Here is a 22,448-nt window from a genome sequence, read left to right on the forward strand (position 1 = left end):
ATGTCCTCCCTCCCCTCCCCTCTCTGGCTTCCTGCTACACATTCAAAACACTTTAGTGTGTGTTTCCCGAAGAGCTGGCTCCCAACCAGGGTTAAATCCAGACCAGACCAGTAATAAATATTGCCCGATCAAACTCCTCCTGTGCTGGCCAAGCAGTGGCCCTGCTACCGGGGAAAAAGCCATTATGTCGCTGTAATGGGTTCCATGAAAAGGAAACACTTGTGCTGGTTTTCCATTCGAAAGGTTTCACTCGGCTTAGCTCAGTTTAGGCGGTCAACCAAGGACTGCCTAGACATTTTCATACATTAGGGTCTACTTGCTTAAGAGTGTATTTAAGTAAGGGATAAATGCCCCCCCCCCCCCTCACATAGGCTACAGAACTATTCAATGAAGTTGAGGCAAAAAACTCCATGACACAAAGCATAACCTTTGTTTATACCCCAGTTGACATACATGTACTATTGGTTTAGTCCAAAAATAAACCAAAATGAACTTAAGTTTCCAGGCTTAAACTTCTTTCTTTTGCCAAAGATAACGGAGGATGCTAAGTTAAAATTAATTCCATTATTTCTATGCATGAATCCTTGTTAATCTTAATGCTAGCTCTAATACTATGCGGGCTAGCTTGCTAGTTCTCCAGATAACATGTTGATATGATATTTATCGAGTTTATACCACTTGTCACCATGTAAGAATATGTTTCTTTCGTTAAAGAAAAACATTTGGATTTTTCAACCTAGGCCATATTTTGATAGCTTTTTGGGGTCCAAACTTTTACTAAGGACAATTAACGATCTAAATCAGTCCTGTTTTGAGGTTGAGCACTTGTGTTCGCCACTGACAGACTCAAAAATGTTATTGTAAGTGTCTGACAACATTGAAATATCCCTACAGAGATACACCTACAGTCTGATTAGAAAGAAAGAAAGTGTAGAAAATGACTGTTTGTACATTCAGGGTATCATTTACTAAGAGGATTGCGCTTATATCAGCTGCTAAATGAAAACGATGTGCCTGCGAGAAATTTGAAAAATTCGAACGTCAGAAAGGTTATTTTTTTTAATGTTTATATTTGATATATCATTTTATATAGGCATATACAAAATTGTCCCAACAGCTAGCTGTTTGGCCACGTCTTACCCAGAATCGCTGCTCATTGTATGGTTTAAACCGTATTTTTAGTTCAAGCACACTGAGTACAGTGCTCACCTTCTGCGTAGGAGAAACACTAAACTAAGTAATGTGTGTAGAGACAGAGCAGCAAATTAATTTCACCTTCCATGTTTATTATGAAGTTATAGACTCTCGAGCGCAAGCTACCCCCAGTGCCATGGCAACCGAACGTCTGAAAACATCAGTTTCCCCTGTCCACGCTACAACTCCAGTTTTCAAATGTGTCCGCCTAGGGCAACATTTTTGAAGAGCAGGGTTTTCAGTGTTGGAATACGGCATTTTAAATTAAGGGGTGTTGTGTATTCCTACCAGACTATTTAAGGGGATGCTATGGAGCAGTTCACCTGGATATTAACTATCCTAGCTATCTCTAGCTTAGGGAACCATCTTAACAGTTTGCAGTTGCCTGTGTGTGATTCACTCATGTTAATATGTGTAAATTTGAACTTGTGAACATAAACTCGGGAACAACCAGACTCTTTCTTCCATATTTAAGCGGCGCTATTAACACTAATGGGCGGGGTAAGGCGCTGATGACGCGACAAGGTCCTTGTTTGATAAATACGATGCAAAATACCGTGCGATCTGGCAAAGGCGCTGATTGTGCTGCGGTCGCAATATTAGTAAATGAGGCCCTTAGTGTTTTATTTTTCTCTTATTCTGGTCTCTGACATGGCACCACATTCAGTCCCTTTAATTCAATGTAGGCCTTAGCACGTTCACTAGGGTAGAAATGTACATGAGCAGTTTGCCATTCACTGTCGTCATTATAGTCACTATTTCAAACTTTCCAGATTAAACATTGTACCCAGTTCTGCTTCATACATCTTGATATATAAAAATACAGACACACTTTTGCAAGCGCTGAATGATGACCGTCACAAAACAGATATGATCTCCGACATAATTTTGCATGTCTGGAGGTGGACCCTGTGCGGTCTGGCCCTATTCAGTTTCTGTTCAGGTCCCTATGTTAGACTGTGCCGATAAAGAGGACTGTGAATGGCTCCTCCATGACATAATGGGTGTACTTCTCACAAAGTGTATTTTTCATAGTGTGTGCTTTGAATTATTACTGTGTAGTATTGTTTTTCACCTAACTGCATGACGAATGTATTAGTAATCCTATGACTCACTGTCAGGTTTCTTGTGGTATGACCTCATGGCCAACAGAGAACAACTGATAGACTGGTGCAACTCACTCTACTGTCTGTACCATTTTCCAATACAGCTATTAGAATGCATACCAAGGCTATCAGTGTTCTTTTTTACAGCAGTGGGGAATTGATCTGTCCTCGTGTGCCCTCTTACCATGAGTGCACTGATAAATCAGTTGATCTCACTCACTCTTCTCCCCTTTCTCTTCTGCTTTGATATCTCTCTCGGATTTCTCTAACATCTCTCTTAGTCTCTCGATCTGGATCTCATGAGAACTGATCATGAACATGGCCTAACTCTGATATTGCTATTCATCTCATTTGCATTCTTTCTCCCTCTGTTCTTTTCCCCCTTTTGTTCTCTCTCTCCCTCTGAACCCCCTCTCTGTCCTCCTGTCTTGCACTTTTCTCCAGCTGTCCAGCGTGGTCGCATCCCTCCGTCCCATGCCGGCATTAGCCCCAATTCTCTTGTTGGAGGGGGCACAAGTGCTGGTGGCCCCGGCCTGGTCGGGGGCGACTTCTTCAACGGCCAACCGGTGTCCGAGCTCATCTCGCACCTGCTTCGGGCCGAGCCATACCCGGCCAGCACCCGCTACGGCCCCCAGTATGGCCAGCAGCAGCCCGGAGGATCGGTCATGGGCATCGACAACATCTGCGAGCTGGCTGCCCGCCTGCTGTTCAGCACCATCGAGTGGACCCGCAACATCCCCTACTTCCCCGAGTTGCCCGTGTCCGAGCAGGTGGCGCTGCTCAGGCTCAGCTGGAGTGAGCTGTTCGTCCTGAACGCAGCCCAGTCAGCACTGCCACTCCACATGGCCCCACTGCTGGCTGCTGCCGGCTTCCACTCCTCACCCATGTCCGCAGAGCGCGTGGTCTCCTTCATGGACCAGGTGCGTGTCTTTCAGGACCAGGTGGACAAGCTGACGCGGCTGCAGGTGGACTCAGCCGAGTACAGCTGCCTCAAGGCCATCGCCCTCTTCTCACCAGGTGTGTGCAACATGGAATTTTTGCTTGGTAATTCGCTACTGACCATCCACAGCTGAAAGTGCTAGAGAAGCATTTGAGCTGGGTCAGTATTCTTAACTGGTCAATATGGAATATTGGTCTAGAACTAGTGAGCTAAGTAACTAATTTGCCTTGCTAACCCTTACCCTGATAAAAGCTACCTATTAGGTAAATGGATGTATTTTAGCAATATATTTTGTCAAATTTGACACCATGCTGTAATGGCTGTTGTTACCCAATGCTTTGTAGAGGAATAAGGGACACCCACCAAGTCCCTTGGAAGTGCTTTATTGCAAGACAGAATAGCAAAACGAATTGATTTGACGCAAGCAACACTGAACCATCACAAATGGACAGAAAGAAAGAAAGTCTCCTTGTTTATGTAGCAGCTGCTCGGTCAGTCACTCTTTCTGGAGCCAATAATCTTTCTCTTGGTCTTCCATGAGTACCTTATTTTTTTTAAATGAAACTTCTCAGATCCACCTGTATGTGTAACGGGTTCAATTTTACTTAGTGTCACGCTATTCTCAGTACTTCACGTGCCTTATTTATTCAATCATTTTTTAATTTTTGAATATGGGCGATCCTGTATTATAAGGCTTGGCTGTGCAAATAGTGGTCACAAAAGGTCAAAATGTTTTTGGCAACACAAACTATCTATCTACAAAACATTATTTAAGCATACCTGCACAGATGGTTCTAGACAGCTTTATCAGTGTTGTCCTTTCAAGGCACTGATGAGTCAGGGTTCGCTAGGAAAACAAAAGTGGATTTGAGTTGATAGTGATGATGATGATGATGAGCTCTAATGACAATAGAAAACAATTGTCTGAATGGTCACTTTTCACAGACTTTATCATTTTCCCCTTTAACACAGTCAGAGAAAGCTGATGATTGCAGCTTAAGTTCTGGAATTTGTACCTCTCATTAAAATATCTTTACACGTCACTGCCACTCCAGCATGCTCCTGGAAGTCTATTTAAATTCAATATTACTGTGTCATTCCATAAATGGAGTGGAATTTCTATTCCGTCATTTGTTTAAATGTAGTTTTAATAGTAGTCAAAAAACAAATCTAGCATTGTCAAGATTGACATTAATAGCACTGTAATTTGGAGAATAATGATGGAAACAATTTTTTTGGTTAACCAAAACAATGAACACATTTTCTGTGCCCCTACCACAATTTTGGTGTGTCCTACCTGACAAACTTTAAACGTCAGCATGAAACATTTCCAATACAATATTTCAGTAATAAAACCCTTGTACACTTAAATGTTCTTTATTATTTACATGTGCTTTTTGTTTTCAAAAAGTTAATTCTATTCATTTAAAAGTAGTTTTAACCCATGTCTCACACTTAATGTGCAACCCTGTTATCAAACTAATATGCTCCTATTTCACAAATGGAACATTCTATAGAAATTAGAATAATACATCAGGAAGTAGCCATGTCACATCCTTTTGCAACATGGGCAGGACAAATGCTTGTATTCTTTCTTTCATTTCTCTATTTTCCCAAAAAGCTCAGTGTTACCTGCTGTCATATACAGTACTTTAATGGTGCAACCCTGTTACAAATATTATTGCTAGAAATATTAAATACTACATAATTCCAATTAACTATACAGAAAAATGTGTTAATGCATAGTTAACATGCACCATGTGCTAATAGTGGATTGTAGGCTAAGTCTGCCACCCTGTTAATACCCTCTTATCTTAAGTTCAACCCTATTAGACACATTATTAGAGTACAACCCTGTCTCTGAAACCTTTTTAAATTAAAATTAAATGCAAAGTCTTTTAGCCATCAGTTTATTGTGATAACTTCTTAAATGGAATTCTTTGTTATAGTTGTCAAATTTGCACAAGGAAATATCCCCCCCTGAAGTACGAAAAGTGGTGAAACATTGGAAAATGGAGTGTTGAATTATGACATTATAAAGTGTTTATGTACTTTGACTACAAAACATAAAGTTTAATTGAAATTAAATTTGACATACCTTTCAGATATCTGCCTACACTTTGTAAACAGGGTTGCAAAAACTTGTGTGTATGTCAGGAAAATCTTTGGTTAATTATTCACATGAAATATTTGGTTTATTATTCTGAGATAAGAAAATGGTATTTTCTGAAGATTATGTACCTAAGATCATTATCACAGTGTTGAAATAAAAAAAGTTCATTTTTTCAACAACTTGAGGCCCAATTTCCACTGTAGAATAACACAACTGTACACATATGACCAGACAAGAATATCTAACTGAAAAAAATAAGTCAAGTATGTTACCCTGAGATACTTCCTAAATTAATGTCATTCAGAGCACTATTTCAAACCTGATGCCTCCTATAGATTCATGAAAGATATCTGATATAGATTATGTCTTTGTATATGTATTGTATTAAATTCTAAGTGTATGTTTTGGGTAAAAAAATGGTAAATATTCTGTATAAGAAGTCTCTTTTTACTTGATAGCTGTCATAACATGAAGAAGATGACCAGTTTTTGTAAAAATGTATCTCATCCTTGTCTTTCTTTTTCCTCCTCTTTCATTTCTGGGGACTGCTGTCTATCTCTCTCTCTGTCTGTCCTTCTCTCAGATGCCTGTGGCCTGTCAGACCCAGTCCATGTGGAAAGCCTGCAGGAGAAGGCCCAGGTGGCGCTGACGGAGTACGAGCGCATGCAGTACCCGAGCCAGCCCCAGCGCTTCGGCCGTCTGCTGCTGCGCCTGCCTGCGCTCCGCGCCGTGCCCGCCTCGCTCATCTCCCAGCTCTTCTTCATGCGCCTGGTGGGCAAGACGCCCATCGAGACGCTCATCCGTGACATGCAGCTGTCGGGCAGCTCCATCAGCTGGCCCTACGCTCCGGGGCAGTAGATCCGTCCCCCCCCGCCCGCCCACTATCAACCTCCTGGCTCATCCAAAGCGCCGAGGTCTGGTGACTCCAGGGCGCAGACCTCTGGCTCAAGTTGTAAAGCACCTGCTGATTTAGGGCCATGATTTGTTTATTAGTTTGTTTGTTGGTCTATGTTTAGTGCAAAAGTGAGATTGCAGTCAGCATCGAGATACTTTGCGTAAACTGGGCCCAGGTCCACTGGCACAGCCCATGCTACCTCGACCAAAACTGGACTTCTTTCAGTTCCCACAGTCTGTGGAAACACCCTCAGCTTTTGTTTTTCTCTGTTTGTTTTTGATTATCCAGAGATTTCATATGGCATCTGTCCAGATGATGTAGACTGCATTGAGTATTACAGTCCCACAGTGGCATTGTAAGGTGCCAGTAACTCTCAGTGTATAGACAACTTTAACAGAGTAAAAGCTTTGTATGTCAAAGTCACCCTGTTGATCAATACCTCAAAATATGACTAAATATATAACAGATTTTATGAATGGGAAGTTGACTGGTACAATGTTATCTAAAGCCTCATGGTTGAAAGGAGAAAACCTCCATTTATGAGGGATGACCAAAAGGGATTCAACTTTTTTCCAGACCTGCAGCATCTTGATTGTGAGATTAAGAAACTTGACAGTAGATTTATTGGACTCGCTGTGGATTTTAGGGTTTTAGCCACTAAAATCATATCAGGGAGAAGTCAGATGCATATTTTGTAAGATATTGCCATGGACTGCAACACTGTCAAAGTCATTGAAATACCAAATTTCTTGCTTGAAGACTGGTGATGACATGCAAACGACATGATGATATGAGTGCAAATCTTACACAAAATCAGTATTTTAACTGTGTAGTTCATGTCATTTTTTATCAACAAAGTTCAACCTGAATGTTGCAGAATTTCATTTTGCCAACCATGGAAAATATCAGATATTTTTGCATACTACTACCAATAAAAATATGAACACAATTTCTGTGAAGGGAGGTATTGTATGCATACATGTGCATCTGACACTAGATTCAAACATCATAGCAGTTGAAAAATGACTAAATAAAGGTTAAAATGACTCACAATGCAGTATATAGTTCTGTACTATGTAAAAAAGAATGAACAGTAACCAAAGCACCTACAATGTTTGTAATATGGAAGATTGATTTAAACATGATTTATAACTTGCTCTTCAAGTTTAACTGGTTCACATTCTGTCTGGTTGTACAGAGCACACAGATGTATGGGTGGCACAGGGTTTGAGCAGAGGGTTTATGATTTATGGTATTATTCTGTTATTTTACAACATGCATGATGAGTCTGAACAAAAAGGACTGCTTTGTGAATTCTACAATACATAAGAAACATAACTGTAACTCATGCTACTGTAGCCTGGTGTTAAAATTATCCTGATGATCGAGGTGTTAGGTGTGTACTATTTACCGTAACCTTATTGGCTGTGGTAAGGTCAGTTTGTCTTGCTGCTACACTTGCCTATTTGTCCAGTAGCTTCAGCAACAGTTATCTGTGGTCTGGACCCGTGGTGTGTAGGTTACTGATCTTCTTGGGGAAAATAAGACTTAACATACCTGATAGCCTCTGAGAGCGACCTGATCACCCTGATAGGAACTGAGTGGTGTATTCTCTATTGGGCAGCATGTCCATAGGGGTTTAACAAGGTATCTACCTGGAACTACCAGCAGAAAACCCAAGCAACTGTGCTGTGGATACCAACAGCCCCATCTGGAGGTCAGAGGATGGATAGAGGGAAAGTCCCCACGTGACCAAATAGAAACAAAACACTCTCAGAAAATTCACGTGTGTGAGGTGTCTGTGTGGTTCATGTGAGTTTGTCTGTTTGTGTGTGTGTGTGTGTGTTTGTGTGTGTGTGTGTGTGTGTGTGTGTGTGTGTGTGTGTGTGTGTGTGTGTGTGTGTGTGTGTGCATACGAGGAGGGGGTTCATGCCTGTTTACCTCCTTTTTTATTAATTAGAAAGATTAAATACAAAACACTGATCAAAACAAAATACTGCGTGAGATTATAAAATAACGCTGACATAAAAAAATGAGCTGACAATAATTGCATGAAAATAAACAACAACAAAAAACATCTTTTATGAAATGATACAGACAATTTATCACGGTAGAGGCAATAAAAGTGAGAGATGGAATCACAGGGACAAAAGTAATCATTTTCAACAGCAAGAAAAATGTGTTTCATTTTGATTCCTATTAGCATGTTGATTAGTGTGGCAGTGAGAAAATAAAAACACTTTTGGTACCATCATAAGACGGCAGACTTTTGATCCAAAACACAGCAACTTGAATACCAGGTCACCGCAACAGTAATATACTCCATGCTGAATAGGAGCTTATGACACAGAAAGGCTGGCAACTTGGACAAGAAATTCTCTGTGTGCTGTTTTCAGTTTTGCATAGCTTTAGTGCACCAGAAAGACTGCTGCAAACATACTTAGGAAATAGATGGCTTAAAACAAATCACAAGTGTTAAATACATGGGGAATTACAACCTTTGCAGAAGCATTATCAAAGATCACATGTCAATTTTGTTCTTTTGAAACCAAGCCAAGCTTAAGGGCACTGGCTCCCACTCCTGTACAGAAGTGGTTGCCAGGTAATTCAGTAAGCACAAAGAAACCACAAGCGACTTCCAATCCCCCCCAAATTCTGTGTTGATGTTTACTTGGTTACTTATAAGGACAAATAAAAGACAAATAAAAATGACACTTTCCTTTGGTTAAAATGAAGGCACATCATCGGGCACGGCGTGGAATCACTTGCCCTTCCTCAAAGGAGAGTTAGTCTCAGATAGAGTTCAATTCAACAGGCTTGGCACGCCCTCCTCGACCCAGCTCAAACATTTGGTCTGTTCTGTTTCTTTAGCTCTTGCTGCTTATCAGTGAAGCCATTCCCGTATCTGGAGCAAACAATTATGCTGCAAAGGCCGGCCAGCTCCTATCAGCTTTTAGATGACCTTGTGCTAACCTTCCCCTGACACACCCTGAACTCCCACAGCAAGGGAGGCAGCTAGGGCTGCTACATCTAACACCTGTTTGCAGGCACACCCCAACAACTGTGAGGCTTCAAGAGTATGGTTTGCAATGGGAGGGGAGGTGTTGGTGGAGTGGGGCTAGAAGTGTAGAGGGAGAGGCAGGGAATAAAAAACCTCTTGTGTCTTCTTCATACGGCATACAGTTTCCTTGCAAATGCATGGAGAGGTGAACGCTAGTCGCGTAGGTGCAGCCAAAGCTTTGAACTGAGCGGAATGGCAAAAGATGAGAGTCAGTGGTCACCTCAGTCTTGGGTGTTAATGTTGCCATGCTGGTCATCCAGCTCAAAGCTGCATTATGGGAGTCTAGTTTCCAGGCGAACGTGGTCTCATAAAGGCGTGTTATAAAGTCTTTTACACAAATGTATGTTGTCAAGTTTTTTTTTCTGTCTTTACAAAGATCCAGAGTACAGGAGTGTTGCCTTCTGTTTAAATGTCAGTAATGCAGTGGTGGGGAAAAAAAGACAGTCAATTCTTAGGGATGATTCCGGTCAAAATTCTTCACCATGCGCTTGATGTGGAAGAGCTTCAGCCGTAACTTACGGCACTGATGTTTTTTGGATCGGTAGTCAGGCATCTGGGGAAAACATAGATCAACAGAGAACATCCCATCAATCATCAAGCATGGAAAAAAGTTGAGCAATAACAATGTTATGAATGGACAGTAAAGTCATAAAGCAGATAATAGTTAACCAACATGTTTTCAACCACAAACTAAAATGCTTTACAGTCATAAACAACTACAAAACATATTCCCATAGAATAATTCAGAGTAACAAATATATATCTTATAGCAGATCCCCAGTAGTATGAAAGTTGTAAAGTTGTTTATGAAAAATCGTCAGGAGACAATATACTGTATGCTGACCCTTACCCTTTTCATGTCTTTAAGATGGTTATACTCCTCCGCAACAGCCTAGAGAAATATCATTTAATAACAATTCTTTCAGCCACTTGCCAATCAAGAGGGTGTCGTTTAAAACAATATAAAACATTTCTGATACCAATACAGTAGTTATCCACACATACTTGAAGAAGTAAACACACATTCCAGTGATGCATTTTTTGCATTTTTCTTTGATACAAATGCATTATCTCAACACTTGGCATCACTGTGGCTAGTCCTTCTGTCTTACCTGGTACTTGCCGGTGCCCTCATCCAGCGTGTCTAGCTCCCGGCTCAGCTTGTTCAGCTGGTCGTTGATGTCGTCCATCTCAGTGCACAGGTTCTTGTAGAGCTTCAGGTCGGCATCAAACTCATTCTTGTACTCCTGCCGCTGGGGATCAGAGGTGATCTCAGGGTATGCGCTAGAATGAGAAGAGAGGACAGTGATCTGGGTGAGGAGTGGCTGGCAGGATAAAGCAGGGTTAACCTCAAAGCTAAATCTGTCTATATGGACATTCGTGTACTTAAATGTTCTCTACATTTTTGGTAGAGATTCATCACCGACAAAACCTCCAAAACCACAAAGAAACTGCCTCTAGAAATATAGTAAATGATTCATAAATCTCAGGTGACTGACTGAGCTGACCTACATAAAAACCCACTCTCTGCTCAGTATTTGCTTTGCCTTCATACCCCCCTTCTGTCTGGAATTGAGAAGGAAAAGTAGCAAAGTTCACAACGGCATAATCCGCTCGCCGCCTGGTTTTGTAGCTAGGGCAAGGCATCAACAACAGCTCTAAAACTTCACTCATTAGTGTCGAGGGGGCTTTGGCATTTTGCCAGGTTCATACAAAAAAAATCACTAAACTGCTAAGCAACGGCCAGCATTTTGCATAAAGAAGAAAATAAGCTTTTGGGGCGAACCACAACTGCATTGCTGTGGGCGGGATGTGGACCAGTTCCTTAGGGAGAACATCACCAGCGAAAAGCATATAAGCAGGATTCATCTGGCCTCTGAACCACTGACCACAGCAAACGCACAACAAATAAATACACAAACACACACACACACACACTCTCCTTTCTCTCTGTCTCTTTCTGGTTCCGTTCACTTTCTCTTTCTCTCTCTCACACACACACACACACACACACACACAAACTGTCACACACGCCTTTGGCCCAAATCCCTAATTGTGGAAAACTACAAAACCATGTGGAATTCCATGCATGAAAAGATTACACGCTCAACCTTCCAAGCCCAGAGTGCAGTGAAGGGGCAGCCCTCACTGTTGATACATATTACACCCAAACACTCACACTGGCTTCAAAAATAAGCTCCAATCGCACAAGTTAAGACATTAAGATATGTACACAACAAAAAGGTAACTACTGTCTAAGTTCATATTCTACATGCAAAAGCACCCTTTTCGTGTTTTAGTTCTTAGTTTAGTTGAGTTCTGTCTGACTTTGTTTGCTTCTACTGTGAGCAGTATGAGTTTCCATAACTGGCTCCTCAGTGGTCTAGTTCCTCACCTCTCCCACATGTCCCGGTCCATCTCACTTGTTTCACCCCCTGTGGTGTACTCCGTCTCGTACTGAGACTCATCAAAGTCCGTGTTCCGACGCCTCCTCTTGCCCCGGTTGGCTGATGGTTTACGAACTCCTCCAGTCTCCTCCGAAGGGCTGGAGCTGACCTCCCCACCGTGAGACAGCTGCTCCGATGGACGGCTGACAGAACGATCAGAGAACCTGTCCGAGAAAGCACAGCGATTCATTTTCACCTTCAGGTTTAATGCTGGTACTTACACATCTTACTGTAATCAACATCATCTACAGTTTTTGTCAATACTTTTGAAAAAATCTAGAACTGTCCTGGGACAGTTAATAGCATGCCAGTGAGTCTGACCGGGCTGTGTTTAAAGCAGGTTATGAAGGCCTGAAGCAATCCAAGAGGGTCCAACCATTTCCTCAATTGCAAGGAGAGAAGGGCAACTTAATATTGCATGTTTAGATGGATTGTCTGAAGGCTTACACCCCCGTCCGTCTCTCTCTCTCTCTCTCTCTCTCTCGCTCTCTCTCTCTCTCTCTTTCTTTCAGAAGGTCTATGCATACCCAGTGTTGTTGTTGTAGGTCTCGTTGCTGAACATGCTCTCGTCTTTAGGAGGGGTGGAGGTGATGCTGTTTGCTTTGCTCAAAAGAGGTCCAGCTTTCTCTGAAATCACCACTGTAGGTGCGTCCTGCACACTCTGTCCGTCCTCCACATTGTTCACCTAATAAAGGACGGAGAAAAAAATATTTTTTAAAAACCATCACCTCTCATTATATGGAAATTGATAGCATCTGTCATGTGACATATGGCCCAATTTGGCTATATCTTTGATGTCTGCCGGCCTTTTTTAATCAGGCATGGGTCATTGGGCAATGTTGTTACTAAGCTCTTAAACAACAGGGCTTCCACAATGCCCCCAAGGAATGCAACCCCACTATTAACCACGTCAGGTATATTTAACAGCCTCTCGTTATGTATGGCAAATGAGAAATATAATATAATAAATATAATACGTCAGCAAAATCTGATAGCACACAAAAGGCAGATTTGGTGTCATCAGTCAGATTTGGTGAAATGTGGTGCCATTGCTGACATGACCTGGTGTCTGGCCTGCTATGGAGGTTGACTTTTTCTCAGACAGAAAAATATGGCGGTCACATTTCAGGTTGGAGGGGCAATGAGGCATGAAATTGGAAGGAGAGCTCTCAGGGTGTGCGTGACTCAGATTAACCCCTCTGGTTAACTGGTTCACTAGAACACCTTACTCTCACAGGCGACGGTATTCCAGTTGCATTTCTCTTCGAAGTTGCACAAACAAACCATGAGCAGCCATTATTATTATTCTTTCTCTGACATAAAAAAAAAAAATACAAAAAAGAGAGCTATTCCCAAATTCACTTTGAGCAGCCTTGCTGATGGCCGTGAAGCTAGTTCCTCTCACTCTCGGCACACATGAAGCTAACCTGGGTAACGCCATTGTCTTGGCCTTCAACTTTATTTGTTTAAGTCTTTCCCCTTCCTCCACAGCACACAGGAAAAGCTCCCTGATATAAATCTTGCTGATGCATTCAAGCTCTTCCCGAAGAGGGAGATGAGGATGTGACAGGGGTCGCAGTTTGGGACCACAGGGGTCACTGGGGCACAGACACACACAATAGAGCTCCTCTCTGTAGATGGTCTAGTTTGCTACAGATACAATTACATCTGATGAAAACAAGCTATTGTTATGACAAGCTATACCAATACTTTCTCAGCTGTTTTCAGGTCATGCCCATGTAATGCCTATGCATATTTATCTTTACCTGTGTCATGATACATTGCTGTCCACTTTCCCAATAATAATAGTATAGAGGAACTTATGGTCTCACTATTGTGGGCACCATGTTTTTTTTAGCCCACCTATAACCTCAGTCCACCTGCTACTATATTACTGTGATAATGTTTCTGCTTTCATTCTGGCTCTGTTGCTAACATGTTCTCTGCACAGATGTACGCACACACAGCCGGAGGAACCAGAAGGAACAATAATCAGAGGGGTGGGGGCACATTTCCCTCCCAGCTGCAAGGGAAAGCCACCTTTGAAGAGTGCAAGTCATCCAGGAATTCCAACAATGCCCCTCTCGACGTGAAGCTCTCTGTGACCACTGAGCTGTGTGCAGGGGCTGGGCAGGGTGTGTGTGTGTGTGGGGGGGGCGGGGGGTTGAGGCCACAGGACTTGGGCCAGGGAAGGTCCATGAGGAGCCCATGTTCTCACAGCTCACCCTGAGCAGAGCTTAGCACCATCAGGAACCACACAGCCTTTTTCTTCCATTGTTAGTTTACACATGCACACATCTGTTTTTTTCTGTCTTCCTGTCCTAGCCCTAGTAGACAATTGACCGTCAAACTTGGTCACGGTGACGTTTTTCTTTGCCTCATAAAGTATCAGTCAGCAATCACGCAGCAAACAAAACCTCAAGCTAATTAAGCTAAATCCTCCAACAGCAAAAAGAAGCTTGTACTATATTTTGCATTGTTATTTACAATATATGCATTTTCAATACTACTAATTTCTAGGGTTTCCTCCCTTTGAAGCATTCTCTCATTACAACATGTGAGTACAGAGAGACAAAATGTAATGTCACTAATTAGTAGTAACATAAATACATACATAGCATTTATATACAATATAGACATAATAAATTAGGATGATCAACTTTATAACACTAATGATCTCTTCTCTGACGTAAATGCTCCCCTTAAAAAGAGCTTACCACGGTAGATGGTGGAGCAAATTTCAACAAAAAATGTGTTATTGAGCTCAACTAATGAGATAATTTAGTGACAGGGTTGACCAGTTGATGGTGAATCAAATCAAACGCAATTAGCTGTGTCCAGAGCCATTGGGCACATCCCATTGCTATTATGTGGTAAAAAAAATATTTCAGCACAGGCTTTTTCTAATTTATGTGCTCTAAATAGAGGCAATAAACAGATACTGTATCTAATATCCCCTTTGATAATTAGATAGAACATCCAACTCAAAGAATACAAATGAACCCCATCACAACTCCTCCTTATGAGAGAGCTTACTGTACCATGACACAGTGCCACTCCGTTAAATGTCTCCTACACATGTTGTATGTGAATATACAGTATACATAATGTCATATTATAATACAATAAACTTGTTTTTTTTGTATTCAATGACATTGGCTACGTATGCTTTCATTAAATAACTATACTGTTTGAAACCATCCACAGATAAAATGAAATGTACAGTATGTAAATAACTACAGCAACAGCACAGTGAATGAAACCTGTGTGTGTGTGTGTGTGTGTGTGTGTGTGTGTGTGTGTGTGTGTGTGTGTGTGTATGTGGTATGTGATTGTGTGTGTGTGTGTGTGTGTGTGTGTGTGTGTGTGTGTGTGTGTTTGTGTGTGTGTGTGTGTGTGCTCATCGGTGATGTCAGCAGAGCCACAGAGCAGTCATGACTCAAACTATCGCTTGACGTGTGTGATATCACTCATGACTCATCGACTGACACAGCTTGTCCTGTAAAATGCCCTGCTTGTGTAGCACACGACAGTCACATTCACACTTCTGGCCTTTAGTCTGGGCAACGATGTCAAACAAATCCTCAGTTGACACCAGCCAAGCTACTTAACCCGAGTGATTCAATAAAGATGAAAAATCTGTGGAGTATACACTTATGTTTGCTCACACACACAAGATTTTGATCAAAGGCTTTTAATATTTAGTTAATTAGTGCGCTTCATCGCTTGAAAGGTAGTTTCTACTCAAACGAATTCCCAAATGTCTACAAAATATATTCCCCTTACTTTCCCTGTAAATATGTGTTTATAGATCAGAAACAAATATTTTGGTTAGGCAGGTCCATGAAAGGGAGGGCCACTTTCAAAATATTTAACGACTCATAAAGATTCATAGTTTCCAAATCTTTTCCAAGAAATACTAAGTGCTACTCAAACACCTGTTGCTTTCGGCTGCCACTGTTATTATAGCGTTACAGCAGAGGGGAAGTCAGCCGTGGTACAGTCATGCCCTCTGCTTGTTTAAAGACCTCGTTTGAAGGGCCCTAGAAACTCCCAGTTTCCACTGGGGCTGGTTAATTATCATCCCAAGTGAAACCAGGCTGAGCATAAACAAATAGGTCGCTATCAGCAGCGCTGTGGAGAAGTCATGTGATGCCCACCCAACACTTACTTAACCTGAGTCACACGTAGACCAATTAGGAGATACGAGCTAGCTTGGTGCTCCACCACGACTACACTTACAGTTATTCAAGGCAGGAAATAGTAGGCGTGGATGGTAAAATCACATCAATAGGCAACACGGACTAAAGTTAAGTGCTTTGATGGGTTGTTTTGGGTTGATGACAGTGCAAAAGGAACTATGCATTTCACCACAAAAATGAGTAGGAGACATAGTTCATGGTTAATGATTAATAGAGGGGGTGAGAAACTGTGAACGCTGCCATGTATTGATATCCCAGAATGCCCACTGCAAATATGCAAATGGGTGTTTATCAGGGATGGGCTCCACATCTCTCCAAGGTTAATCTCACTAAAGGACTAAAGTTTTTGTTCTTTGTTGTGAGTTTATCTTAGGCGGAACATTTTATGGAGCTCTGTCACATTACATTACCTTGTGAAATCCCTGACCTATCAAACCAGTCAAAAGTAATACATGTTTAAAATACCCATTGAACCATGTAATGTCTTTGGGGAAAATAAACATGGCTTGATAACTGACTGTAAAAAGCTGAAAAATCAACAAAGTTCATCAATATGCACATGTGTCTCATCTGGTGAGTGTATAGATGACAGAATGGGCACAGAATGTGTGGGGGTATGACTATCTAGCACAGAATGTGTGGGGGTATGACTATCTAGCACAGATAGGCATAAATGCAACAGATAATGCAACATAGTGAAGGGTGAGATGAACAACTATGTCAAGATCTAGGTCAAAGGCATCGGTGGCACACTTATCACCAACAGTTTTGACAAGCTGAAAACAAATCTATTGTAATCTCACTTTGGGTCCTGGCAATATTCATAAAACCATTAAATGACAGGTGGACTTTAACCTAAAAAAAAAAGGTTGACATATTCCATACAAGACTTCCAATGTAAGCTGTGAGGGCATCACTCACCCAGTCCTCCACATCTCTCCCTTCCGGGCCTCTGGTCAGTGGCTCATCCCAGTAGATGTTGGGCTTGCCGTAGCGCCAAATCCTGCTTCGCGTTTTGTGGGAGAACACGGCAATGACCACCAGGGCGATGACAACCAAGAAGCCACAAACCATCGCCACAGCCTGGTGGGGGAAAATACTCATGTGATCACTCATTCTGGCTGTTTGAAACTTAGCAACAGAGGTTCCTCACACTTGGCACACTCAAATTGTTCAAGCTTTACTATCAACTCTAACTTAACAGCAATCACAATAAATTCAAGACAAAGGCAAAAACAAAATGGCCTACTGCACCTCCTGTGGGTCCACATAGCAGTAATGGTACAGGTACTGGTTGTAAATTGGGAAGCCTCCCACTCCGCCCATGTTGGACATCCCTTGGCTGTACATGTTCTGGCACATCATCAGCATGGGGTTGAGGTACATGCTGGACGAGCTCTGGGCCATGGGATTGACCCCCACAATGTACACAATGTTGATGATGCCCTGCAGGAAGGCCAAGATGGCGCTGGCCACCAGCACCGCCAGGTAGAACTTGCGGCTGCGGAAGGTGCCGCTCTTGGAGAAGGAGGCCACGAAAAAGCCCAGCGCTGCAATGAAGTTGATGGCCGCCATGGCAATCATGCTGGTCTTGGCTGAGTACGGGGTTGGGTAGGAGCTGTAGGAGCCGTAGCCACTGCCGTAGCCACTGCCGTAGCCACTCCCGTAGCCGTAGCCACTGCCATATCCATAACCCCCCCCACCATAACCACCCCCACCATATCCCCCCATCCCCATCCCCATTCCATACTGCCCCATGTCCCAGACGAGCGTAGAGGCAACGCAGGCGAAGATCCCCAGACACAGCACCACAATGAGGCCCTCCATGGCCTTCACAATGCCCGGCGGAGAGAACAGCTTATAGAAGAGCTGGGGCTTCTCCTCGATGTAGTAGGATCCTGGAGGAGGCGGGTAAGCGTCCAGCTCGGTCCTCGAGGCATGGAAGCTCGCTGGGGGTCCATAGCCGTTGGTTGGGCTGTACGGCGGACTGTACATGGGAGGGCTATCGTAATGTTCTTTGTCAAACATGGTTGCAAATGGAAAGTGGAAGCCTAAGGGAAAAGAGGGTAGTATTTTTGTTATAATTTATCTTATTGCAACATAAAGTCCTTTTGTGTTAAGGTAAAGGACAAAAAGAAAAACAAGTAGGAACAGCATAAACCTCAAAAACTCATAAAACTAAAAAAATCACAACTCATGAAAAATATTGAGTAGTTGATGGTGCAGAATACATATTTGGAGTCTGAGTCTGAATTTGTGTTGAAAGACCTTATTTTACCTTGACTCAAAATGGCACTTGATAATTGAAAGTAATTAAACTAAAAGTGACACATGCACAAATAGTCGCAAAGAGACCTTCAGCCCCTCCAACGGACACGCAACTGTGTCATCCATGTCTGAGTTGTAACACTGATGTTATAGAGATGACCATGAGGCACTACTCAGAGACCACGCGGGGAGGCTGGTACCAGCAATCTGAGTTCAAGAACACAAAGCTTCTGTGTCTCCTGCCAAGTCCCTGGGGGAGTCACCCTCAATCCCTCTCATTGTCTGCCCCGACTTTGAAATGCTTGGACTTCAGTGTCTGCCAGTTTTTAAGGCTGTTTGTTTTTCTTTGTTTGGTTTGCAGATACAGTAGTGAAGTCATGCTGTGGAGTAAACAATGTCCATTCTCAAGAAATGTTTGAAAAAGTTTGCCTTATTTGTTCGTTTTTAAAGAACATAGTCTCGCTATTAATAAAGAGGCCAGATGTCGATGAGCATTATGGAACTTTGTTTCATTGGGGATTGTTACATTTGAAAGTGCTGCTAATTTATCAGGCAGCCCCATTGGAATCAACTTTTAATGCTGGCATGAAGGAGTTATCTGGAGACTTGCATTGTTCTCACAGTCAAGACCTAAGCTCTGCATTCAGGCAGCACAAAAGTCCTGACACAGACGATTTACATGAAGCCTTCAATCTAAGTCTCGTCCCCGCATGTACAAAACCTCCTCCCCCAAACCCTTCTCTTTGTTCTTCAGAAAAGTCAAGACTGCTAGTGGTGGGTTGCTGTGTTGCCATGGTATTTGACAAGAAAAAAGACGCATAGTTAAAGACAGGGGGGAGAAGACAAGAGCTGCACTGTCTGGTAACTCTTCAGAGAGAGAGAGAGAGAGGGGTACAGTTGGAATGGCGGATCAGGTGTCTGTCCAGGGATCCCTCTGTTTATGTTGTGAAAGGCATCACTGTGTCCCTCCAGCAAACCTGTGTGCCATTCTTAGAAAGATGCAGAGGCTTTTCAGGAACTACAGTCACATTGCATGACAAAATTGTCGTTTTTGTAACCAAACAGTGTTGAGTCAAGCTTTTTAAATAAATGAACTCCAACATCCTTGGAGTGAGATCAAAACCTAGGGGAAGCGTGCAATTTTACAATAATCAAACATTGTGTTCATTTTAGGTTATAAATAGCTTATGACAAAAACCCTATAGGTAATGGATAGGCATTTCATAAAAATTAACCTCTATATTTAGTACTGGACAGGTGAGTTGAGAAACCACACAGCAATTGGAGGACAAGGTCCTGGACTTCAGACTTACAAAACACCAAACTACAACTTGTGCTCAACAACAAGCCCAACGAGACCACAAAAACACCCATGAGGCATTGTCAAGTCATGTCATTCAACACACAGTCAATTATCTCTTGTGGAGATATTGGAACTCTTCTCAAATAAGTCAGCCTTAAACACAGACCCTGACCCCCAGACCCCAAAGAGAATACACTGGCACCATTGTGGTTCCTGACCACTGTCACCAGTCAGTCATATATGACCTGCAGGCTATTTGATATGATTAGTTCAGGGACTCAAACAGATGTTAGATACGGCCAGCCCATACACTATCCAGATAAAGGATAAAGAGTTTTGATCAATGTCATTCCAACTTATTAAACGTTTAGGCGTTCTGTTTGACACAGACTCTTTTATTTGTATTCCAAAGGAAAGTCGCCGGACTAATTCTGGTAATTTTGCAGTCAAACACCTGTAACTCACAGCTCTGAAGAAAACATAGACTATTTATATTCCGAGACACAACTAGACACACAGAAATATGATAGCTGTGAATACAAAAACACGAGGTAGGCTACCTATAACGTACACATATTTAGATGAACTAAACAGTGTCGTAAACTTGGTAATTGGGTTACACACTAATACGTTGCCCAAACGTCCTGCTGATTCTGGAATGCAGACAGAAACTTGGAGCTCAGTAGCCTACCTCGAAGATTAAGAATTACATAAGGTCATGAAAAAAGCCATCTCCTGTTTCCTTTAAAGTTTTGCTATATTCATAAATATAGCTTATTATACATAGGGTTTTTTTTAAAAAAAAACATTAGAGCCATCATCTTACCTGAACGTGTGCTGGACAATTGTTGGTAGATTCCTGTGGTGAGCAACAATATCTTCTATTTGAGACTTTATCAACTTAATCCCTCGATCGTCGTCCACCTGTTCCAGAGCTAAAACGATGTTTTGTCGCAGAGTTACTTACTCTCAGTAAAACCGTAATGTAGCCTACGGTCTCTTGCAAGAAACAAGTGGCCATCCAGAGAACAAGTCCTTAACTTGTTGCCTCCCACCAAGGGCACTGGTGGAGTAGCCTATACCAAAGGTGGGTGGGCGTTATTGTGTGCGAAGTCAAAGCAGGGCAGGTTATTTACACAAGTCTTTATTTTTGTGGTCATCAAACAGTGAAATGATTTTGTCGTAGACTGTTAGCTGGTCGTGTCTATTACCACCATTTTGCTTTATAAAAGCTGGGAGGTGAGATTTGTGAATTAAACTGTAACGGAAATAATTATTTCTTGTAGCCTATGTCATCTCGTCTGTAAGGTTGGTTTTCTGTTAGAAATTACTAAGAATAGTAACCATGCTATTGTAGCTTAATTGTCGTTTATTTCATCTTATGTTTTGTCATCTTCTTCTCCTGTCTTTTATGATCATTTTCTTGTCTATGTTTTGTCTTTTGCGCATAGGTTATCATAATTACTCATCATTTGAATGTAGCCCCATTAAATATAAATATATATATATATATTGTTTATTTCATTGTTATTAGGTCGTTGAATCCTTGGTCAAAGATGTGGCGTAAAAAGATGTTAAGTGACCCCAGGTGGCCATGATATGAACTGCGCTTGTGGTCATTTAGACCTTCATTTCAGATCAGTTCTTGATTTGAAGTCATCTTAATGCCAGTTAATGTAGATTAAAAACGTCGTCTATGGATCTTTTCTAGGTTATGAGCTATTATTAACGGTTCATGACACCAGACTGCTGCCTTATTTGTCAGAGATGTAACATGGTGTCTTCATGAGTTCTTGGTCTTATTTTAATACTTTCTGATGTTTTTGCCTGACTTGTACATTCAATTGTAGTTCGGTTGCAGTGTTTAAACACCCATCAGTGGTAGCCTACAAGTTAGATTTATGGTAAGAGTTCAAAAAAATATAATGTGGAAATCCATAGTGGTCAATGTTTTATTTTAGAGAATGTAAATGTACACAAAGCACCTTGTTCTGGTTATCACTATAGGGAACACATTCTTATAACATGGCACACAGTTATGGATTCAAACATTCCTCCAACTAGTTAAACGCAGAGGAATTTGCTTCAAAGGGCTAGACCATGTTCAGGGAAATAAGAAATATGATTTATACACTTTTCAACCAACACGTTCCCAAACACTCTGCCTCCTTATCACAGTGTAATGGAACTGCTTGTAAGTTCTCGGATACATTGTAACATTTTAAGAACATAGTTATCAGTATTTGTTCTTCCACCAGCTGTGTGCACAACAGACTCAATCTTATTTAGACATCACTTTATGTTCCTTGGACAAGCAGTAAAGAACGTCAAGAGAATGACTGTAGATAAGTAGAGAGTAAATAAGTTTGTGGAACTGACTGTTGGTTATTTGTGTTCTTGAAGCATTAGCTGTTGTCAACACAAAGAAAGTGGAGTCAGATTGATGTCAGTAGCCCTAAGTAGTAAATAGTTATGTTATAATAATAATAATAACAAGAACAATCCGAGATTTCTGACTTCCAGCAAGGATCTGGATCCAGATCATCCTGAAATTGTAATGGGGATGTCCCAGGACCAAGATCCACCTCTTGTGAAAATTTCAGAAAGATCCGCCCAGTAGTTTCTGAGAAATCTTGTCCACAGACAGACGGACAAATACATTAACGGACCCGATCGCATAACCTCCTTGCTGGAGGTAATAATAATATTTCCCCTGTAATACAGACCATATTGGCATGTATGGAGACTCCCAGGACAGCAAAAACTGTTGAGTCAGTACTGTATCTACCAAGTAATGCTCTTCTTACTGCTGATTTATCACTAAAACACGAAACACGATTATCTTAATATGGTATCTTTCCATGGATGCTTCCACATAAAATACATGAAATGTACAGAAAATGTTTGTGTGATTGTATG

The 22,448-nt window shown here is 41.7% G+C and overlaps 2 protein-coding genes across 3 annotated transcripts in view; one reads left to right on the forward strand and one right to left on the reverse strand.

The window, feature by feature from the left end:
- Positions 1-7,182, forward strand: part of LOC308382950 (nuclear receptor subfamily 2 group F member 6-like) — an 11,434-nt gene extending 4,252 nt beyond the window's left edge. For both annotated transcript variants that reach the window (XM_080860502.1, XM_080860503.1), the window contains exons 3-4: positions 2,745-3,317; positions 5,937-7,182. In XM_080860502.1, the coding sequence (XP_080716628.1) occupies positions 2,745-3,317; positions 5,937-6,211 (848 nt within the window). In that variant the 3' untranslated portion in view covers positions 6,212-7,182. The remainder of the gene's footprint in view (positions 1-2,744; positions 3,318-5,936) is intronic.
- A 2,571-nt stretch (positions 7,183-9,753) lies between these two features.
- LOC308382947 (occludin) lies at positions 9,754-20,487 on the reverse strand. The gene is made up of 8 exons (XM_080860499.1): positions 20,356-20,487; positions 17,213-18,009; positions 16,880-17,041; positions 12,284-12,441; positions 11,705-11,920; positions 10,422-10,593; positions 10,160-10,201; positions 9,754-9,862 (listed from the first exon to the last, which is right to left on the reverse strand). The coding sequence occupies exons 2-8, from the start codon at positions 17,984-17,986 to the stop codon at positions 9,761-9,763; spliced, it is 1,626 nt and encodes a 541-aa protein (XP_080716625.1). The 5' UTR covers positions 17,987-18,009; positions 20,356-20,487; the 3' UTR covers positions 9,754-9,760.
- Positions 20,488-22,448: the final 1,961 nt, after the last annotated feature.

The sequence above is a fragment of the Sprattus sprattus genome (genome assembly GCF_963457725.1).
Source record: "Sprattus sprattus genome assembly, chromosome: 2".
In the NCBI taxonomy this organism is placed as follows: Eukaryota; Metazoa; Chordata; class Actinopteri; order Clupeiformes; family Clupeidae; genus Sprattus; species Sprattus sprattus.